Source organism: Helicoverpa armigera, chromosome 6, assembly GCF_030705265.1.
Source record: "Helicoverpa armigera isolate CAAS_96S chromosome 6, ASM3070526v1, whole genome shotgun sequence".
NCBI classification, from domain to species: domain Eukaryota; kingdom Metazoa; phylum Arthropoda; class Insecta; order Lepidoptera; family Noctuidae; genus Helicoverpa; species Helicoverpa armigera.
This window is the reverse complement of record NC_087125.1, coordinates 7,182,009-7,206,580: the sequence shown is the minus strand read 5'-3', so window position 1 is coordinate 7,206,580 and position 24,572 is coordinate 7,182,009. Positions and strand designations below refer to the sequence as shown.

The window sequence follows — 24,572 nt, the reverse complement described above, 5'->3', positions numbered from 1 at the left end:
TTTTCTGTCAATGTCAAGTTAACCATTTTAAATGTCAAACGTCATAATGACAGATTGTAATGTTGCCATTTTTATAAAATAAGGATGTGTTCAATATCAAGTAAATTTTTATTGTTTTGTATAAGATTGTAAGAAAAAAAAATTAGACTTGATCTTGAGCGGGGGTATTGGAATACTACCATAGATTAAGTTACTATTTTGTCTGTGGTTGTCCCGTCACTATGACAGGAAGTATCTGTCATCCTTCCTTCTTCCGGTGAGCTTTGATAATGGCGTGCGTAGTGGATCATTATAATGTGCAGTAAAATAAGTATAACGCTAATAAACATTCTGTCTGAATTATTGGGGCTTTCATTTAATCAACATTTCTAATAAATAAGTTTTCAGTGACATGACAGACAACACTGATTAAAAAACATAAAGGTGTTCATACAAAACACTTCTATATTTTAATACAGTTGGTCATTTACTCATTAATGGAACCTGTAATAGTCATAGACACATAATATCTGGCTGGCCTACAGTAACGACATACGTGGGTATTATAATAATAATTTATATAAGACTGTAATTAAGGTTTACACGCATGAAACACTAGTCTAACTTAGTAATTAACCGTAACATTAAATTATACATATGAATATTATTGTAGTTGGTAATTGTTACCCTAACTGGGCATATGTAGTCTGAGGTAGCCTACTAGCAGACTATGAGTAATTAAATAAATAGTTGAGTAATTTACTAAGAGATCATTTAATAATAATCGTTTCGAATAAATCTCATTAACATTTGTTACAAATAGTTCATCTACTTTTGAGCTAATTATGACGCGATTAAACAGTCATTAAATGTGATGTTTACCTGAAAAATTTCATACAGAAATTGTCATACAAAAATATTATAATAAGAATTATCATAGCACAATAATAAGTAGGTCCGTTAATAAGAAGTAATAAAATCACTTAAGAACTATTCAAGGAACGCAATAAATAGTGCGGTAAGTGACAAGTGTAATAAAAAATATTTATACCTATGCCAACAACTTTGTATTCGTCTAACGTTTTTATGCCTGTTGTCACTTGATATAACTGCTTATTATCAGCCAAAGCTCTTTAGATTTATCAATCTAATAGTTCTTAGTTTAAAAAAAATATATATCTTTATTCTCAGGCATCAAAGGCCCATAGATAAATACTTTAAAACTAGCATACATATGATATACAAAACTGGTAGTCCAAATCAGGTAGTTTGAAAGTCGTTATTAATTAAATAGGACTAAGAAGATCGAATACCTACTGGAACATTAATAAAATGGCTTCAAGATAAAATAACGTTTTTATGGTTATTTTTTAATTAGCCACATATGTAATTATATTAATTCCACACCTATTCCACGATTTTTTTTCCAATATGTACATTTGGTTTACGTTTTACTAAAATCCACCATACAGAACTATAACGATTCAGCCTGCAGCAACAATTCAGTATCTACGATGTTCTATCGAGAGAAAACAAAAATATTGTTAAAATTAAATAAATAAATTTTACTATATTAAATGCGGTTTACTATCATTATTCTACATGGTCCTTCGAGGTCCACGTAAAGTTTGGAACACGCACCGGTCCGAGCCCTCGGGACATGAGCGATGACCTAAAACTTCAAAATTCGTGCTCCTAGCTTGTAATCTATAAACAACACGCTCGTAATATGACAAACATGAGTATGAAACATATCTAAAATACTCTATATATCATTAGAAAAACCTACGATTTTTTTAGTAGGCTACAATTGTGTGATGCGTTCAGGCAGACAGAACAGTACCTAAACGAATAAACTGCTTTTAAAAGTTGTACGAAGGTCACTTGAATAACAGTGGTAAAAAGGTATCTTTATTTAAATCTGATTTCCAGTAATCCACAGAGGAATGATAAAAGATTTATAACACTCAGAATAATTGAAACAGCGCAAGTCGCGTCTACGCCACGTCGCCGGATAGACCCCTGGGCTATTCCTCGCCTTTGGAGGAATTCTGCGTAATTTAATTATTTCCTGCGTAACATCCAAGTTCTATCTTTGACGAAACTTTTATAAATTATTGTAACCCCACACGGCATTTATAAAGCTTAGAAGGTCACTTATAAACTTAAAATTGGATACAACATCTAAATCGGAACCAGTTTATCATAAAGTAAACGTTTTCGTAATTAAAAACACAGAGACAGTAAAGTAAAATGTAGGTAATATTTGTGTCATCGTTACGTACTGTTCCGTTTACACAGAGTTATCGCGCGCACAGATACAACGCATCAGCTTCCGTTAACGATCACCGACTCCTGCGCACCATGTAAACAATTATCACTATAAACGAAGAACAAAGAACACACAGTTTTTGATTGTCGATAGTTTAGTCGTAAACTTCTTAGGCTAATAAAGGAACTAACTAAAACACTATTAACACATCATTTGGGGCCAAGCTAAAAACTATACAGTAGTATATTGTTTCCTTATAATGACGCTATTCTAACGATAAATAAACATAGTATAAGGTAATGCTTATTGCAGTATATTAAAATCTTTCTATAAAAATACATTACTACACTACACTATACTCTCCATAATGGAGGATACAGATTACGATATTATATGATTCTCGAATAGCCAGAGACAAAGTCAAAAGAATATTTCCTTACGACACGCTGCAGAGTAACTTTGGTCAGACACAACTGTCGCGACAAGAAAAGTTGTAAGCACCCGTTGAGAACACCAGTTGAGAGCTTTAAAAAACGTAGTTATTGATTTTCGCAGTTTCTAAACTAAATAAAGCAACGTATCGACACAAAAAATAAGATCTTTGGTATTTTAAAGGCAAATCCAGACATAAAGAACTCATAAAATGGACGAAAGAATCTGTCAAAGCTGATATTGTGTATTTTTAGACAGCAATTTATTTTCCAAGACGTCTTAATATCTTCAAAAGTCTTTTCATACCAAGCTAAAATATACATAATTAAAAACGCAATTTATGGGCCTAGATCAAATTCTAATTACTTATTCTAAGTACAAAATAATTCATTACTTATAGGCTTTGGCTAAGTCCGCAGCTATTCCACAATAGGTGTCTAGAGGTAGTTCTAAATATAAACATTAAACATAGTTACAATGTAATAGTAATAACATTTAAATGTACACGAACGTTTTTACTTGAAAGGTCAACAGAAACAAGCAAAAACTTATTTGCTCCCGTCAAAGAAGTAATGAGGAACCGAATATTTGATACCATTAGGTATATACATAATTTATATAATAAGAAAAATATACACAACTGGAAATATTCCCAGTCCTGGTTATGAAAAGTACGATAATTTTAGCACGAACATTTCCCATGACTAGTGCAAAAACATGATATCTTTTGTTTTTACGCGGGGCATCCCATATTTCAACGATCTTAGGTACTCCGAATCTGCAAACGAATGCGGAAAACGAAGACAATTATTTAAATGGCAAAGTCACCTAACCTTTGTTACCAAGCAAGCTTGAGCAAAAACTAACATCTCACTTCCGAATCTATTGACAAGAAACGAGGGTTTAGCAAGTTAAGTTAAAACGAGTAAGGTATCGTCATTTTGTTAGTGGTGGCAAATAGGAATGGCGTGCCTAGTGAAACGGTTGGGTTACTTGCGAAACGGACACTCATTGTGGATACAATTCATGAATTCACACTTCATTATAAAAACAAAACCTGCGTGACGAAAGTTGTGTCAGAATCCACACGATACCACTTATATTTTTTATAAGTCTAGTTTACCCCATAGGTGATTCAGGATACAAATCTCCTATCCGTAAAGCGAGCGATGTTCATTCATATATTATTACTTCAAATATGCATGAATGCTTATATCTGTAACATGCAATTTCCGTGCTACATATTGTAGAATCTAATCACTGATCACTGCGACATTAATAATTGAGTCATTACGGAACTTGTCAATATAGTATAATGAACTCAAATGTATGCGTTTATGTTATCGTGTAACTAGACTTGTTGTAGACTTAGTTATCGGTGTCTACGCTTACCATTCCCAGAAATAGATATGTAAATCAAGTTATAGTTTGTATGAATATCTAATTTGGTAATTGTGAAGTTCGTGAATTGGCCCGATTCTCGGAATGTTGAGTGGATGATGATAATTTGAGGTAAAACAGCGTTCAGCATTAAACTTAATTATCAGTTTATTAAATTAGTAGGTGGTTCTTGGAAATGCACATCTTAAGTATTTGTTTTTAATATTAGACGGTCGTCGACGGTGAAATCAAAATGAATATGAATTTAATTAATGGATTTAGAATGAGTTATAAATTCCTTATAAAATGTGCATAAATTGAATCTTTAATAGACAGTTTTATAGCTTCATTCCACATGGCCTGTTTTTCTACAGACAGATAAAATGTTACGTAATTTCGTACAGTTGTAAAATAAAAAATAGATTTTCCACAACACAAACGCGTAGTTTGTTAGAAAGTATCGTAACAGAATACTTTCAGGACTAAACAAATTACTGAAAGTACTATTAAAACAGAATTACGGTCGTAACGTAATTGTATTACAGAATTTCAATTCGCGAGCGTCAAAAGTTTACCATTGTTCATCTTTGTTTAGTGATGTTTGATAGCTATGGAATTTAGTTTATACAGATTTATAATACTTTTATTAAACTTTTAATAAGTATTTTGGATAGTGAAAAAACGGTTTCGTGTAGGACTGCTTGAACTTGACGTATCAATGGATAGTTTACCTGACTATATATTTCTAGTATAGCGAAATGTGACTGTATGTCATTACCTAGAGAATAATTTGATATTCTAAGAAAATTATACAATAATTTACTATAGAAACAAATGCACTTCCAAAGTAAGAACTTCCTTACTTTGGAAGAACTTCCTTCTCATTTTTAATAATTTGCATTAATGCATGTAGCCTCTTGTATAAATGTACCTATAAAGACAATGTAATTGTTAACTTAGAAAAATACATGTAATCACTTGACAAATCCATTACATAGACACAGGTCATCAATTACGAGGGTACACAACACAACCCACATTATTAAAACAATCATTTTCTGTAGTTATGTAAATGTTTGTGACTGTCAAGACGATGTCTATGTAGGTACGTATTAGCCTATGTACCTGTATATCAAGAAATAATCATAAGTCATTATGGAAATGTTGTTAGCGTCCACGAGCACGGATTATTATGTATAATGATGTCAATCGCGTCATAAATCAAAAGGATGGAACTATACGTCCACGAGTAAACTCTACATAATCGTAGATATAGTAAGTATAACATGTACCTAGATTGTAGACCTTTTTATTCTTGAAGAGGAAAATGGCGACTGACAGGTGATGTATGTAAAACTTAACATTTCCGTAACATGCCAAAAGTAGTACTCTTCTTTCATACGTTATTATTACCTACAACTTAATTTCAGAAACAGTTTTATTACCTAACACTTAAAACTATGAGAGACCGTCCCTACGCTGTCACTTAAGAGCTAGGTACGATTACGTACCTGCCGACAACGTCGCCACGTTGAATGGCATTACATACAATCTTCATATTAAGTATTCGACCCTCTCACTATGATCGATGGGCATTTATCCGTAAGCCACCCAGATTTATGGAGGTCACATGTCCGTAAATTTATGGTTCCAGAACACGACGGTTTTCTCACGCTTTATTCTTCTTCACAGTTTTAAGCCCTCTACGTACCTGACACCTTCCCGCGAATTTATCAAAATTTAACAAAAAATAACAAAATGCCGGTTCAACATAAACACATAACATCTCATCATCTGCTAGCCTTTACAACCCAGTTACCTGCGGTAAGAATATGACAGATACATTAAATCATGACTAATATAATAAATGCTTATGTAACCCTGTCTGTCTGTCTGGCTTTCCCGCTAAAACTAACAGAACCGATGAAATGAGACTGAAAAAGGACATACTCCTTTTTAGCCGGTGTAACTAAATTGTGTATAAGTAATGTAGGTTCATGTAAATTATAACTTCTGGATAAGTACACAAACTGGCTGTTAAGGAAACACATTCGTACCTACCTAAGTAAATACAGTAGATATTAAATTGCTATCTACCGACGGTATCAAACCGTTCCCAGAAATGCCTGAGGCTTCGCAAATCGCACGAAATCTATATTATGTGGAGTTTCAGTTCGCAAGTACGAAGGTACATTTTTCTATTTTGCAGTCGAGATAACTATATTCAATTACAAATTACATTTCAAAGGTACGAAAACTTTTCTTTTCCGTTTTCTCCATTCTTACTACGTGTTTTGAACTGTTTCGTGCTTTGAAAGTTTACTGCCAAAATATTGTTTTCGTAATCCAATACACATAATGTACTTGTTAGAATTGTTTTTCGGTTTTCTCATATAAATATTGAACCGTCGCTATAATTGGAAGGTCTTGGTACTTCATAATTCTTCACTTTTATGACTTCTTTGTATTGTATTTTGTGCTTTCATTAGATTTGGAATCTGTATATATTAGAGATTCAGGGGTTTGAAATCAAACATGTCTTAGTCGTTCAGAGCCATTTATTTGAATGCTATTTACGTAATATTACATAACAATTATAATCTAGGTATTTGGTGTATAGAAGTATGTTGACAAGACAGAAGCTGCATTTTTTCCTGGACAATAAACCCGGCTGTGGTATTCACCTTATATGCAAACATACCGGTTCCGATGATGTTAAATGCAAGCTATTTGATTCAATTAATTAATGTTATTCAAGTTAAACGAACACCTGTATACCTACTAAGGATTTGGTGCTGAGACCCTAATGAAACATTAAAAACGTATTACATACCAACATTATTTAATTACTGATCGTTAATAATCATCAGGGAAATAATAATAATTAACGCAATGGCGCAAGATGTAGTTTTTGACCAGTCTATGAAGTATAGTAGTGTGTTGACGATCGCGAATGTTGGAATTAAAGTGACCCTTCTGAACTATCCTTATGATGAATCAACCTAAGTACCATGAATACGACGAGTCGAGTGACAGTGATGATGAACTTCGGATTATTCGGGAATACAGGAATAGGATAACCAAGAAACAAAATCAGGTATAATTATTGAAATATTTACATTAAGAGACTTTTTTATAGCTTTATTTTCCTCGGACACAGTTTATGAAGGTACACAGTGCTCTGTAAGAGAATGTCTCCTTCCTTAGAGAGCTTGTGGCCAGTGCCCTTTAACCCTTCTATGCAATCAATTGATTAACGGACCAATTATGAAGTTACGAGATCCTTGAAAATTTAACTTAGATTCCCACAGGATTATCGAGCAAAAGTTCAGTGGTAGAGGAAAAAAATAATTTCTTTGTGAAATGTTTAAGGAAAAGAGGATTATTAAATAAATACATTTTTAAAAGCCGCTTTTGTCAGTAACCCTGTCGACTAAAGAAACAACAAAATTAATCAAATTATCCTCCGTTCATTAATAAGTAATGTTGTTTTTAATTTAATAGAATTGGCAACACAACGTTTGTTATAAGATTAAATTAGGGCAGTATTTATTTACCTGCAAGTTGTTTCACAATGAAAAATATTTCACTCAATCTGATTATACAAAAGTCTTCATTGACTCGGATTACTAAACATTATCCAATCATACAAAAAATACCGGATTTCATTGGAATCGGTTCAGCGGTTAGCCCGTGAAAGCATGACGGACAGCTAGACATTTTAATATAGTGATAGTCGCTCACTGACGATTGAACACGTGACTTTCTTTATTGATAATGTTAGCTTAAGCTTTGTATACCTGTTAATTCATAAAAAAAATAAACAAGACTGAGAACACCAAATCATACTAATCGTATTTATTCTCAAAATGTTCCGTATTCATATAACATAACTCATTGTAAGAAAAAACATAATTTGTCAACCTAACGGTATTGAATATTAATCGATTAATTAAAATGATTCATTGCGAATATCGCCTACCATAATTAATTGGACACTAATAATAAATCACGGGCTATTGTAAACTAACGAAGAATCATGATTACACGATTAACATCACAATATAGGCACCTAATCATATATTACAAGTAATTTTAACCTGTTATAATCTATGGGCTACATCCTACATATGAGAGTGTCTGGTAAGCTAAGATTACCATGAAATACTGAGAAAATCGGTCATAATTCTGTGCCGGTCCAACGCACATACATATGAGACGTGAGCATGCATGCAACGTACTTACTACCAACAAGGAAGATACAAGCAATTTACAAACATGCATATTCAGATTGATGTTAAACCTACCAGATTCTAGGCACATGTTACCGGCATATGCTGAGCCTAGTTCTTGTAGCCAGTTATAGGATAGAACCTGTTCTATTTTCAGAACCAATTTTAAACTTCGCTGGATTTTAGCACGTTAATTTAAGGAACGTAGCATATTAAAGTACTCCTTTAAATTATTATACATATTTAAAAATATACTTCTTCTTCTTTATTGTAGAACTTTGTGTTTAGGTAGTGGGTATACCTACATAGATAGTTTTAACACTATGAATGCAACCATTAGATATATCTATCACTGTTAGGAAAACTACCCGCAGCCGTCAATCACTAAGTATTTGGAAATGGTAAAACTTTCGAATTGGAAAAAAGAATCTGAAACTGTCAGAGCCGAACTTTGCACTCAGTTTTTTTCATTTAGTAGAAGGTCTGATCCTGATCCCTTATCTATACTGAACATGCACGTATGTGGTGGAGTTATAGGGGGCATCCTCTTACAACTCTTAAAACTCTTATTAAATTTTACATGACACGCAAAGTAATCATATCTACCTATACCTACCTACTGTGACTCATACCTAAGCTAATCGCTACCAAAACCAGAAATTTATGACTTCAATATTTTAAACCAAACATATATTTTAGACTGAAAAAAACATGAACAACGCTAACAATACCTGACAAAAACACAAAAGCAATCATTCAAACAGTTTCATACTTCTGATGAATAAAATAATGTTGGTAACAAGTTTAGGACTCAATCAATAAGTATTAGCTGCCTCTCTTAATTATGTATGAACATTTGTTCGACGGTATTGTTTACAACGAAGCATTACACATTTGGCATACACAGGAAAAAACAATGTGACCCCTTAAATTCCCCACGTGATTTGTATCTGACGTGAGGTGACTTCGTACCCAAGAAGCTGAGGTAAAATTCTCGCAAAAAATATGACAGCAAAACCTAGGAGGGAAAATGGTGACCTCCCGACAAATTATGACAGCCATCAATTCCCGCAAGCGACAATGGCTGGTGAGCGAAATAAGTTAAATATTTCCTTAAATTCCATCAGAATATGAAATTATAAAGTACCTAATGCTATTATTTAATTATAAAGGTTCCATAAATTGGTGTGAATTTAATGCGCAGACAAATACAGGTAAAACACGACCAATGTTATGGCAATATTGTTGAAGTTCCAAAAAAATGTGATTTAGTATGAAATTATAAGATAATAGAGTTGGCCGTTTCAACTGAACAAAATAAAAATAAAAAAAACTGTTACTTACCTATAAACCTACATAGGTGGTCCCGGTCATATTGAACTAAAATAAAAACGTGGGGCCCATTACCTAACTATTGCTGTAATACTTTCTTCTAGAGGTATAATAGGTGTGGATTTCTACTTACTATAATCGTAACTGGAGATTTTGACAATCAATAATCAGCCTTAGCGGCTTCACCAGCGAACGCCGAGCTCACGATCTACCAAAGTATAAAGATATGCTTTGCCATAGGTAGGATTTCAGAGGGCCCCCACGTTTTTATTTTAGTCTAATATGACCGGGACCACCTATGTAGGTTTATAGGTAAGTAACAGTTTTTTTTATTTTTAGTTTTCAGTGCACATAAGATAAAACCGTTTAACTTAAAAGTTTTTTTACCGATTTTTTATTTTCTAGTTTTTAGTATTTAATGAAAATGCCTACCGAATATTCCTCATTCTATATTTGGGTCAGGAGCGGTGAGGGAGTGCCAGACTCTTACTGACTAAAAACCGTTGTGTTTCGTCGTAGGCCTTTTATGTACCAGGACAATTCCGCAGCCCAGGCAGGCCTTGGCCCTGTTGGGCCCCGCTGGGGTTGCTGACAGTATTCTACTTGAGTTGCCCTTTCATTTGATACCCATATTGAGGGGGTTGTGGAAAAAATATGTAATCCGCCATTTTGTACCGGCGGCCATCTTGGATTTACAATGTTATTGATATTAGTATATTGTATTGTCATCGGAATTAAATGTGTGTACCAAATTTCAGATCAATCTGACAACAGCAATGTACTTAAATTTGAATTACTAAATTTGACCCAAGAAAGAATAAATAATAAATAAAACAAACAGGGTAAGCTAAATAAAACCGTTTAAAAAAACAACCATTATAAAATAATCATCTTCTAAAGAAAATTGCCAAACAATATGAAAGTTCGTGGCGTTAAACGAAAATAGCTGCTGCTATCCAATCAGCTTTGTTTGTTACAATTTACTATTGAAGGAGAAATGAAAACAGTGTGCCCTTATTTCACAATTGAGGTATTATAATTAAAATAAACGATCAGCTGAATTTTGCTACCCGTAACTGTATTTACAGTCGCTATACGACCGGGGCTCGACATCAATTTAAACTTTTCCTTTAGAATTTCGCAACATAATAAGCTATTGCACATTGAGTAGTTTTAAGAGCTATTGTTATGGAAACGTCTATGTTTAGATAAGATGTACGATAGACATATAGGCGTTCGTAACATTACCATTTGTGTAACATAGTTTACAACCCCTGTTTTGTTATGTAGATAGCGGCATTATTAGTTCTTATTGTTCCGCTCTGAGCATGTGATTTATGCAAGACCTACAAAAGAATACGTGACGGCTCTATTACTTTAGCACGTCGTCCTCTCATTCCTATTGACAATGGTTTACTTTATTCCTTTCTGTTTACTCTTTGTGGTTTTCTTCTCACGAACAGGAAATGAATTCGTAGTGCCTTTGAAAACAGCCTAACGTCTCACGAAAGAATTTGTATTTACTTTTTTGTTTCTTTTTTTGTTTACTGTCAATAAGAAACTACTTTGAATATGTATGTACTTTGACCGAAGACAAGAAGCCGTCAATTAAGTATTTTAATGTTCTCAAGTACCTATAATGTTGGACTATTAGAGGATTTATATGATAGGTTCAGAAACAATGAAAATATGCAGATTTCATCTCAGGTTCACAACATCTGGTCCATACCGCAGTGCACCATTCTCGGCCAGTCATACAATATCCACGACTATGTACATAAGTAGCTACAACTTTTGAATGCCATCATAACATCCATAGCTCATGTCACTTTTCAACAGTGTAGCACATAACAAAAGGAACGTAGGTAATGCGTCAAACCTTATTTGTTCACATTATTTTCCTGACAGAAGTGCCGATGCGAGTCGTAAACAGATAAAAGTATCTCTCCTTCATTAGTTAGTCGAGTGGTTCTCTTATCAGAAACACATAAATACCTGACTGGCATTATAACGGGGCAAAGCCCTTGGCCCATTAACTGTTCTACACCTCCGCATTCCAAAAGCATTTTGTTATGCCTACTAAATAAAATGCCATCGAGGAAATCCGATTTCCGAATCAGAAAACGATTATTTGTTCAATAAAACTGGCTTAACAAAACTATTAATGTATCAAGATCATCGCGTGTTAGCTAATTAAGACTGTTACAATTAAACAGGTGTTTTTAATTACGATGGTGTGGTACTAATTACGAAGAGACAACAAAACCACGACCTTCTGGTCGTACCTACCGCTAAATTACGTTTTATTTATAGACTGAACTTCATACCCCATTCTACCTTTAAGATAAAATTCAGTTAGTTAATGAAGAACATAATTAATTATCGGCGATAGCTCAAGTAATCACTTGAGGCTTCTAACATCGATATCCATTTATAACGTTGGGTTCAAATCGTGCACTGCAATTGGACACAAATAGCTTGATAGAACATGAACAGTAATAACGCATTTCCTCCAATTGACTACAAATTGCTCGGACCATTATTTGACAAATACATAGCCGCACGTAGCCTTTATACCCAGATGAAGCATGGATTAGAAGTAAGGCAAAGAAATTATATTACCGAACTCAATTCAACTTGTTTCGATTTCAAAGTTTGGTCTGACAAATTAACTCCGATGGCCTGTGTGGGTCTCTAAACCGGTGCAGCGAGTGGACACAGAGTAAAAAAAAACAGAAGGCTCACATTAATAAGTCTTAAAAGATAAGATATCAGTAAAGTGTTTGCCGCAGTTGTTAACTTTTTACTTAGCCTTTCAAGAAATCCATCTCAATGTCAAAGTTAGCGATTTATTACGTAAATAAATATTAACTTGGATATTGGATATCGATAGGTTTTTTGACTTGTAACCTAACTGACGGTAACAAAATACACAGCACTTTCTGTAAACTAAGGACTTTTTACATTTTTTTTTTTAATTTTCGCAATAATTAGTATAAATCAATGGTACATTCAAACCAGTTAAAAAATAACCCTAATTCGAGAAGAAAGTGGACCTTCTGTATCCATCTAATCTATGTCTGCAGTTATATCGTGCTCACCGGGTGCTCTCTCGATTACCTGTCCGTGCTCTTAGGTACCTTTCCAGCGTCATGTCAGCTCCTCGCTGTATTGAATTTCTTTCCAGAGCAGTCGCCAATGTTCGCAAGTCGCTTCAGACTTTGAACACGTAGGTATAAAATCGCGTAGTTCCTAAGTACGTGTAATCGCTAGTTTAGACGTTCACTTCTGAAGTTTAATTAACTTGTACAAGTAACGTTAAGTTGGCGTGTGGCGAATGATTTATAGTAGTGAATAAATTTTGTATAATTTACTAGTACTAGGCAGGTTTATAACGTTTTATTAGTAACTTAGGTAATATTTAGCAATATACGGGGACTAAAAATGGGTATGCAGAGGCAGCCATATAAATGCGGGCAATATAATAAAAAGATAAGAAAAGAAATTTTGATACAAACATAATTAACCCATATAAAATGTTCTGTTTTTCCTGTCCCACCAGAAGAAGCCATCAAAACAAAGGTTGTATATAACCATATCGCTATCACATATATTATAGGTACTGCTTTCGGAAACTTCCAAATAGGTACACGTGTAATGTATTAAATTATTTCTAAAGAAATTGTTGGCTGTTTAATATCTTCATTATAATAATATGATGAATATCGGATATCCGACAAAATATAGGGGATCGTCGGCCGTGACAAACGAGCTATATCGAGCTTCCGTAAGCACGCTTTTCTAACCCTATGAATAGATCAATATTTTTGAATAATTTATATCGTCACTGAATAAAATCATATATAACCCTGAACCAGTTTGATAAGTTATTATAAATTTACAAACAGTTACAGATATACCACACACAACTATTATTATTTATTCATACAAAACCATATTTACAGTTCATGCATTACAATGAAAGTGCCTACCTATTAAGCCTATTGCCAATGAAAATCTAGTCTAATTCTAGCTTTCTTCAATTCAATTCATTTCAAACATTACCCATTAAGTAGAATAAAAAACTGCCAAACTTTACCCCATTGTTGTAATAAAATAGGCCGACATTTTAATTTTATTGCACAGGAACACCGCAATTAAAACTCGCTCCGAAGATTTGAGTCTTAATGATAATTCTAGACTTAAGTCATTTCCTCTATTTTAGGGCTTTATGACTAAAACTTTTTCAACAAACAATTTAAAAGTTATAAACTGTTCAGTACCAGTACACATCATAATAACTTCATCAATTATTTTGTATATGGTGCTATTTCACGAGCAATTAACTTTAACATGATATTCACAACATGTTAAAGTCTGCTATCAGTTGGCTATCGTAACAACGCAAATGATAAGTGGCCATTAGTACAAACAGGACGCTGGAAAGTTTCGACACTGCGCCCAAATCCACCTGTATGGGGAGATTAACTTATATCTGCTGGATTAACTGTATACGCATTCTGTTAGGTGTACCGATAGGTTAAAATAAAACACTGTATTTCGCCGTAAAACATAACATAGGTTTTAAGTAGTTGGAAAAGTATACAAATCTTTCATTTGATTTTACACTTTCTTATCTTGATAGGATCTTGAACTATGAAGGATTGTAAAAAAGGATCCGTTATGTTACTGCAAAATTACATATTTCAGTAACTCAATCAATATAACAGCAGTATGTAAAGTTTTAGGAGTACCTACCCTTACTACAACGATCCATTAGAAATGGGGCGTACCTACATAACCAAACACATATTATATACATTTATCCACCATAGGTACCCGTAATTTACATTAGGTACAGAATCGCAATCTCATGCCATTTGCATAATTTTACACCGAGGCGTAATATTTGTTGAAAATAATTAGATGAATAAGTAATTTACCAAGCGGAAATATTAAACAGTAGTGAAAATTTTCCCAAAACGGCCTTATCTCTGGTGTGCATTGAACCCTTAAAAACCAATAACATAAAGCAAACAAGAGGTTAAAAGGAGTACAGAAACCACGTTACCCAATGTTTTATTGTTTACCCAATACCCTATCGTACCTTAAATAGACTTTCCTGAAAGTTTGTGGGACTATTTCCCAGCGTTAAAGTAAACGCTGGATAATCCTAATTTTAAAATGATAGAAGCCAAGGTTACGTTTTTGGCAAAACCGCTGAAATGTTTCCGGATTTTGTTAGGTGTTCAATCAAAGGGAGATTCTTTAATCCTGGTGGTATTTTGAGTAAATCCTTTAGGTTTTAGTAAACAGCACATTGTGAACAAATATACGAAAATTGCCTTTTCAAAAAAGATGACATAATTCGTCTACAAGTACAGACGGCATCGAACTAGAAATGTGAGATCATTCGTACATAAGTCAGTCCCTCGTGGATACGCTACTTAATATTTCATAGATGGCAAACAAACAAACAAGTCAAGGTCTCTACTTTCAACAGATCTTGATATTATGATTTTTCTGATGTTATTTCGCGGATAAAAACTTATCGCTAAGTTTAACTGCCTTGTTTGCGCTCAACTTTATCCCATAATTTAACTTAAGGTATACTAACAATAAAGACTATTGCTGGAATATTCTAGAAATTCGAACCTAAGTACCATTTCTTTCTGAATATATGCCAGTGTTTCCTCGAGGTATCTAATTTGGTATTCCGTAGCGATCAGATATATCAGCATAGCATTGAGGTGTGGTATTAGCATGGCCGACGCGGCGGCAGTCATGGTCGGCGCGGTGTACTTGGGTACTCCATCATGTCATCAGTTTCTGGTTGGCATGACTCAACGATCCTTTTATTGAAGTTATTTTAAATAATTGTTTGTTTGATATCTGCAAACATAAACAAGCAATAATGAAAAGAAAAAGTCACTCTTAAAAACATCAAAAATGATAGCAAGTTTACAAGAACAAAATGTAGATTCTACAAAACTTTTTTTTCTAGGTAATTCAATGAAATTTAATGTTCTTTTTGTACGGTCTGCGGTATAAGGGTAACCTAATATTTGAACTACTTAAGTACCGCTGCTAAACTAATTTGTTGCTATACTATTTGCCATTAAAGAATTCGCAGAAGCCATTACCTCTATTTAAATTGGATAGGTACCCCTCACTGAAAACTTCTGAGTAAGTACCTAGGTAATAGGGATAATATTATTCCTGTTAAAGTTTATATTAGGCACAACAGCTATGTTGAGTTCCGAGAACATGACTGTAACTATTTTTACTATGTATTTATTCATCACCAACTGTCATTAGCATATCGATACTTAAATCTTCGAAAACCGCTTAAACTGTCTGTACCTCAACGATACAATAACTTTTAATTTAAGTGCTAATGCTTGGCTGACAGTTTTCCATCGAATAGTTTTGTAAACACAATAATAATTTAAGAATTCATCAGCCTGTATTTTATCATCCCATTACTTGGTACAGGACTCTTCGATGCAGAGAAAGAATGAGCGTTAGTCAGACCTAAGTGTCTTTTTAATAGGTTTTGTGGCCAAAACGGTACATTTTCAAAACAGGAAGTTATTAAAAGGCTTTATATATAAATGCTATAGTTATCAGCCACCGATAAGCCAAATGAGAGTCCGATCGTGCACTTCATTGACATTGAAATCGATATGGACCTCGTTTTATTGGCATTTCGCACTTCATTGCACCGCGGCTGTGTTTGGGCTAGAGAACTACTCGAAGCTATATGTGAGATGTAGATGTGTGAAAATATCTGACTAACTATTATGGATACTTGTATTGATTATTATTATTTATGAATGTCTCTTGTTGCTCTTACTGCAACGAATCCTCGTTTCTAGCTTTAACAATAAGTCCAACTCTTTTACGAAATAGATGCCTATATTAATTTGAAAGTTAATGCAGGCTTTTAATTAGGCTCAATTGTCCATCCCATTGTCTGACTAGGCTGCAGAATAATAGTAGGTAGGTACTTATTGTGAGGGCCCTTAAAATACAAATACTAATTTAAACGTTGGCTGTATATGTATATTCCTAGACAGCTACAATTTGTTACTTCGTATTGCGTCTATTCTATTTTAGTATCTAAATTCTAATGATTTTGACTTATGTACTTAATAAAAAAAATTACCCGTGTGTTATTTGAAGTTAAAAACATATTCCTAAAACGGTTTTCTGTAGAAATTACCGGTAAGTAAAAAGGTGAGGTTTGATATGATTTTCTATATTTGTTTGACAGTATCGATTAGGTATATCGATACTGGCAGATGCACACAACTGTATGTATAAAAATAGACGTATACAGCGCATGACCTCTAAAGGTCAAGGAATTTAATTTCTTACGAACCGGACCATCCCCAGATCGGACTGTTAATTTTAGAACGCACAGTATTCCAGAAATTTTTATAGACCTATTATTGAACACTGCGGGGCTAGCTTCTCAAATATGGCACGAATTTATTTCGATTTTCAACACAAAAAATATACGCACAATATTCCATCCATCCATCCTCCGAGCCTTTTTCCCAACAATGTTGGGGTCGGCTTCCAGTCTAACCGGATGAAGGAGCGACTGCCCTATCTGACCCCCCAACATACGCACAATATTATCTATACATAAGAAATGTTAGAAACTTGTCACACCGTATTCATTTTATTTTAATTACCATTTCTGTTATGATGGACAGAGCGTCCAATGCCAAAATTAACTTATGCATGCATAGCAATTTTAGATTAATAAACTTCCAATCTACAACTCTATAATTTCAATATTTAAGTCAATAGTATAAGTAAAGACATCGATGGGTTATATACGTACTGAATAATCTTTTTTTTATGTATAGTTATGCTATGCGCTACCACAGATTACCAAAATAAAGTTACTTCTACTTTTAATATCAGTACTAAGTAGCACTGGAAACATAAAAAGAAAAAAAAACGAAGACGTTAAAATAAATTCTTGAGATCAAGGTTCATGCCTCTCACAAACCACTTGTTTTTTTTTTATTTGCATAGACAGAAAATTCCATAAGGTACGGATTTTACCAGCCAGAGTCCAATTAATTAACGTCGAGCTAGGCACGTTCATGTAAATCATCCAACTAAATTATTTTCTATTGAATAAAATGTATACATTACATAGCATTTTCGTTTTCACTACGTACCGTGCCTATATTAAATATTATCTTTATTAAAATTTTCCACTCTTCAACAAAATTTTCAGCCCCAACAATGTTATAGTAATATAACTTGTGAGCAACATTCTAATATCTCAAAACAAAATTAACAAATTTCGAAAATTCTAAAGTCTGCGTGAGTCATCTGGCGTCGAACTAATACATGTGACGACCATGAAACTCGTCTACTAAGAGCAATTTACCTGAGAATGCTGAATTTAGTTATATTGTAACCAATTAGGTACATGGTTCCATTATTCGAATTCAGAAAAACATTTGGTTTTATGATCGTATAAAAACATACAATACAACAAAACTACATAGTAACAACAAAAGCATCTAATTCCTAACGCTGTGTAGGTAATGTTTGACAATTCGACGCGCAACTCGTCTTAAAGCAAAGGCTTTTATTTCCTTTTAATTAGTCAATTTTCTTCTAAAGATTTCTACTTGTCTTAATTGTACACTACTACAAACAACCATTAAGTTGTCGCGACTAAAGAGCAACTTTAGGATTGAACAATAATTAAATGTGTGCGTGTGTTGCCAAATATAGGTATGTACTCCAGAAAGGTCGTAGACTTGTTGACAAGTTGACGTAAACCTATTTGAATGCAATCCTGCTGCCTGCAAACAGTTTAAAACATCGTACGGTAAATTAAAACTCATCTGCCTTTTGTCCCCGAACATTGGGGCGATGAGCGACTTCAATTTATCTTTGATGTTCTTCCAAGTGCCCCTTACAAGACAAAAGTAAAATATACCGAACCCAAACGTCTCGCTGTAGCGTGAATTGCCTCAGCCGGGTTTTATGTTACACTTATTTGCATTTCATCGCAGCCATTAACAAAATGTTAGCAGTTTATAACTTTGGATGAAACTAAATTATTCCTTTGACGTCATAAAAAAGTTGCACTGATTGAGAAGATAAATATTCCTTTTTGAAAATTAACCGAGTGTGACGCGGGTGAGTCGCTCTGAATAAGAGATGTGTAGTGCAAATGCTAATACCGGCACACGCTCATAAATCTTAAGACCCTCCTGTTAGCAATTCTGCGGCTACACTTAACACCGTTGAACCGGTCTTCGGGGTGTTATTAACACATTGTTTGAGTTTATTATACAAAATTTGGAAGGATCTGCTCTTCTTGTTAAGTGAAAAACAAAGAACTTTTCAAAGATTAATTCTGTAAGCAGTCAGTACCTAAACATGATATACTTAAGTACAAACTTTCAACGTTTTGAACCCTTGTTACGTTGGTTTTGATAATTATAATAAATAATAAATATATAAATAACTAAATGTTTATAGAATCTGAACGAAAAATTGATATTTTAATTGTAATATGTATACCTAATTCAACGTCGTGTGTAGCTGAGACCTACCTGTGGTTACTGGAGATTTATAAAACTTACAAACGAACTGTTCTTGACCGTCTGCCAGTAGCCAGATACGAACTTTTATAGTCCGGTTGTTAAATCTAGCTGCGCAAACAAAACTCGAAAATTAAAATACCTATGTGGGTACCTGTCTATCTACCTAAGAAGCAGAATGTTTTCTTAATTACGTAATTTTCCAGGTGTCTTTTTAGACACACCATCAAATTCGAACCTCGATAAGCGTAGATCTGTACATGCGGAAAATACAATTTGAGAAATTGTGAACATCTACTGGAATGCCCCCCAACGTAACTGTATTGTATTATCATTATTTTATCAAAGATGGAAAGTGAGAAACAAGGTCAAACAAAGAAATTTCGCCCAGAATTGGTACACCAATGTCTTTGTAAATAATATATGTTGGCCGAGTATGATTTTTCCTGTGTGCCATTCCACATGAGCGTGCGTGAATGATTCCAATCAGGTCGAGTGATTGTTTCCAATCAATGAAGACAAATTGTTTAGCTATCAACTAAATAAACTGTTGAAGTTATTATACTCAGAAGTCTTAATAGTGTATAAATTTAAATGATGACTACATGTAATTATTAAAGTATTTCTATCAATAGTCTATTTAATCCCTTATGAACGCAGATTCTAAAATTAGATGTTTAAAAGCGGCCTTCTTCGCGCACCAGTTTAAGAAGATATTTTAGACTTTTTCTAATAAATGGACTATGTAACTCTAAAATATTTTATCGTAGCAGTTGTTCTCAACATCAAACAGAAAACGGTTCAGCTTCCTAGACAGATTGATTGATACATCCTTATCATGATCTGCTCAGTCTTTTTCTATTTCCTGTCTTATTTAACCACAAACTTGTCAGGTAACAAGATACCCAAAGATACAGTGACAAATTCTAAGTCTACGAGACAAATATTGTTTCAAGCGAATGAGCATCACATTAATACAAAACAGCCAAATCCTCCAATAGATCCAGCCGTCCAAGTTGCCAAGTTTACCGCCAGAAACACCCACAAGAGTAGATACTTATTATTAGTTCCAGGTGAAATTAAGTTCGGTTCGGTCCGGGAACAGTTTACAACTAGGTAATTAATTTCATGGAATATTCGACTTTGTGAGCGTACAAGACATTTTAAGCGAAAACTTCTTTGGAAGCACTACGCTTTTTGCGATGGGAAAAATGCTAAACTCGCGACTGATCGCGAGACCGACATATTTGAAAGACTGAAAGACGATCGTAGGTAAGGCGTTCTCCGGACGACCTCGCGGCTTTCCTACATAAATTATAGCAATTCGTGCCTACATCAATTATAGCAATTCGTGCAAAATTCTTCCCCAATGATTCCATAAGACGTTAAATTCAAGTTTCAGTTCTGCCGGCACTCCTGGAGTGCAAACCCGTTGATTTTTTTATTTTGCTACTCACTACGTATTTTAGTTAAACCACCTACGTAGATTTAAATTCTTAACAAAACCAGATCAATTTCTGTAGAAATGCTTCATTACTTTTTAAACGAATTCAAACAGATCTTAGATTCGTAAATAAAAACAAAACAAGCCAGTTTCTCTTTTTTCTTCTCTTTGTCGTTAAATGAGAGTTTAAACGGAATATGAATCAAAAAGCTGCGTTTAAATCCAAGATTAACAACATAGTAGAAGTGGCACTTGGCCACGCACTCGCTTAGGTCAGCAAAAAGCTATTACCCGACCCAACGATCTCAAAGGATGAAAGAATCTTAAAGAAAATTATGTTGTCTTGGAATTCAATGGCAAGTGGTCGCCGGCTGAAATAGAAAGCAAACTGCTGTATTGCGAATCAGAAGAATGTAATTTTAAATCCAGAAAGAACAAAATGTTATGAACCACCATTTTTTCTAGTCATTTCAAAGGCACATAAATCCCGTCTGGCGCCGTGTTAATTTGAGTTTTTATGGATACGGGAGATTTTTGTACTACGCAGGTTTGGCGCCTACACAGGTGTAGTAACTATGTAGGTACGTTGCTACATAATTATGAACGTATTCGTAAAAATAAGTATTCATTTTAACAATGTTCTAGTTTATTTAGGTTTCATTTTTTACACACAGGCTGTAATTTACCTACTCTCATTTACAAAAAAGTTTTGTTTTAATTTGTTTTCAGTTTTTTTATTCATGTAGCTACTAAGATTTTTTATACCTGCGGTTAAACAAAGTTCATGAAATTATGTTTTAAATTGTATTGAAAATCCAGTCAGACCTATAAACATTATAGCAAAGTGAGTACATAAAAGTATGGTATCCCATGGGTAAACGTTGAATATCTGCAGAAGGCAGTACTTCATCTCGTTAGAGCCAATCAAAGACGGTTGTGACCGTATTTACTGAATATCCTCAATATCGAACACCGCTATACCACTGGGGTTTTCTTTCACTTTGCAACGCATTTCCTTTGCTTTGATTTCTCTACTTTAACGAACGTCTTAGCGTACCTTTATATTGTTGTAAATCTAGGTTTAAAAAACTATGATTTATGTTTATATTGTACCCATTATAATGTTTGCGTACCTGTTCTATATCAAGTAATATTTTTAACTCATCAATCTTCTGTAGTTTACGTAGAACATAAACAAATCGGGAACAATAAACTGTATGCAGGTTATTATTAGAAAGAGGTTAAACATATTGTTTTTTTTTCAGATAGGGCCGCTAACTGAGTCAAGATGGCAACTGGGTGGGGCAAGAGGTCAAGAGGCCAGCAACATTGCCATACAAGTCACTCCACCCGATGGCGAAGAAGATGACGAGTTCGTGCCGACGCTGCGTATGCGTCGCAAGCTCAGCACGCCGCTCAGCGCGATGCCCGGAGTAACTGATGGACTGATTAGCTTACCAAGTAAGACGATTTACAAATAGATGATAACTTACTAGGAACACGATACCTCTTAATTGCCGACGAGACGAGAGAGACTTAACAATGTACCTATTGTTATCAATTAGAGAATAATCCAGGGTCCAGACAGAGGTGGTTAGCTCACAAACTTATAGTCATGATTTCAGATCCTCTCTATTAATAGACGTCAAATTCATTAGTAACCTTACCCTAATGAAGCAGTCTCGAGGTAATACGCAATTTGGAGCTCCGCACATATTGTTCGATTGTGTCGGTAAATACTTAGTAAATAATATGGTCTATGGAGCGTTAACTTCAAGGGCGTGGAACTTTACACTGTAACTAAGTAACTTACACAATACATGACATTTTTTGCTGTCACCCCACTACAATTTGGTACTTAAAGATCTTCAAGTTGAACTTATAATTCTTCTTTTTTACTAGGTAATTGGAAGTAGGTATGTATTTTTTTTAAATGACTTAAAAACTTATTGAAACACCCAAGAACGTCTTTCCAGTTTCAAGAGAAACTGAATTCAAGAAGGGGTTTCAAAAAGTTTGAAACCAATATCTGAAAACATATAAAGCTGTAAAACATGTAATCGGAATTTCATTATCTGCTCCACCGAAGGGTAAATTCATAGAGATTAAGCACATTGTTTAACTTCGCAGCCGTTATAATTTACGTAATCTGAATAAGCACCCAATAATTTGGGTTCACATACTTTATAGATTTCGACTTATGAAACATTGTAAGTAACATGGAATAATATTCTTCGTAAGTAATAGGGACTCATCCTTCTGTGAAATTTAATTAAAATCTGTGGTGAACCATAGAAATTCAGGGCATGTGGCGCACGAAGGGTATGACGAAGGTTTTACTTTAGTAGCTCCAGAAATCTAACACTGTCAAGTGTTTCACAATGAGGGTTTTTGAAATTTTTTCTGCCACCGGGTGGCGCCACATATGCGTCTGGTCCAAACAGCTGTCAAATAGTATGGAATTGTAGGTGCCGAACTTATTGTTTAATGAAATTCTGTTATATTGGAAGTGTTATTGATTTTATTATGGACTACGGTCAGAATAAGGTTTCCGAACTAAAAATTGAGCTAAGAGAGAGGGTGCAAAAGTCACTGGTACTAAGGAAAAGCTTGTTGAAAAATTTTTTAACACAATATGATTTAGTTTTTTTTATTTACTCAACCGCAATAGTAAAACAATAATGCAGTGCTTTAATTATAAAATAAAAAAACACTAAAATCGTTCACTATTCATAGTAAAGATAAGCACTTTGACAGTTATCTGGACCTGACGACTCGGTGCTGCCACCTCGTGGACGCCATTTTACAAAACCCTCATTAGTGGTTTTTGGTTTGACATTGATACGTTATTATTATTTTTATGATTTGTTAGATCTGCGCGCTTCGCCAACGCGAGCACTGTCGCCGTTGGACCGGACGAAGCGTCGCTTCAGCACAATGGTGTCAAGTGCGGCCGCCGCAGCAGTGTCCCGGCGGCTCTCGGCAACTATCGGCTGGTGTCTCGCCAGCCCCACGCAGGTTAAGCCGCAAATAGTCCGCCAAGGACGCGCCCTATGCTTGCAATACATAAAGACTCAGATTAGGAGATCAACTTTATGTGCGAAAAAGGTAAGTCAGGATTAATCAAATTCGATTTTGCAGATAAGTTGGTTATCTATAACTAAAGGATAAATTTCTTGTGCAGCAAATAGTAATGAAACGTTTACAACGAATGGTGGAGACAGAGTGTGGGGAGGAGGCTGTGAGCAACTCGGAGTCGGGGGTGCTGGCGGGGCTCCGGGCGCTGTGCGCCGCGCTGGAGAGGAAGCGGCCGGACGCCTTCCGTCACGTCGCGCGGCAGGCCACGCGCGCCCCTTCCGCCATGCTCCGCTCAGACACAGCACTCGCGGAGCTAGCACTAGCACTAGCGAGACGCATCACTAGAGAAAATATTACCTGGTCTAAGGTAAAAGAATAATTATAGTTTCTATAGCTAGCGGCAATCCCACAACTTCACCTACAAGTTTAATTAATGGTGTCGACTTTGTAGAACCACAGGGCGAATACAACCTTTGTAATGTCCTTTGTTGTTTCTTGTGTTGCCCATCTATTATAATGTATTATTACCAAAGTTTCGGGGGCCTAGTACTTAAGACCTGGTCGGAATCAAGAACTCCTAAAATCGTTTAAACTTCTGCCAGTTTGACTTACACAGAATCTTCTTCAAAGAGGTTAATATTGCCAACCTATCTGAAAGCTTTGCTCATTCTTCAAATAACTTTGTTGACCTAATGGTGCCTACAAACATGTCTCACTAACTTTCATTTATTGAATTAATTTATCAGGAGTAACAGCGTTGTGACATTTGCTACTTGGAATAACCGAGCGGCAAATCCGCTGGCAAAAATCGCTGGCTAAATAATATTGATTTCGGT

General features: G+C 34.7%; 1 protein-coding gene across 1 annotated transcript in view; it reads left to right on the top strand.

Moving 5' to 3' along the window:
* The window catches only part of LOC110371932 (bcl-2-related ovarian killer protein homolog A), a 45,309-nt gene that overhangs the window by 16,399 nt on the left and 4,338 nt on the right, over nt 1-24,572 (top strand). Inside the window, exons 2-4 of the mRNA XM_021328395.3 lie at nt 21,924-22,119; nt 23,531-23,766; nt 23,843-24,103. Coding sequence (XP_021184070.1) covers nt 22,050-22,119; nt 23,531-23,766; nt 23,843-24,103 — 567 coding nt within the window. The 5' untranslated portion in view covers nt 21,924-22,049. The remainder of the gene's footprint in view (nt 1-21,923; nt 22,120-23,530; nt 23,767-23,842; nt 24,104-24,572) is intronic.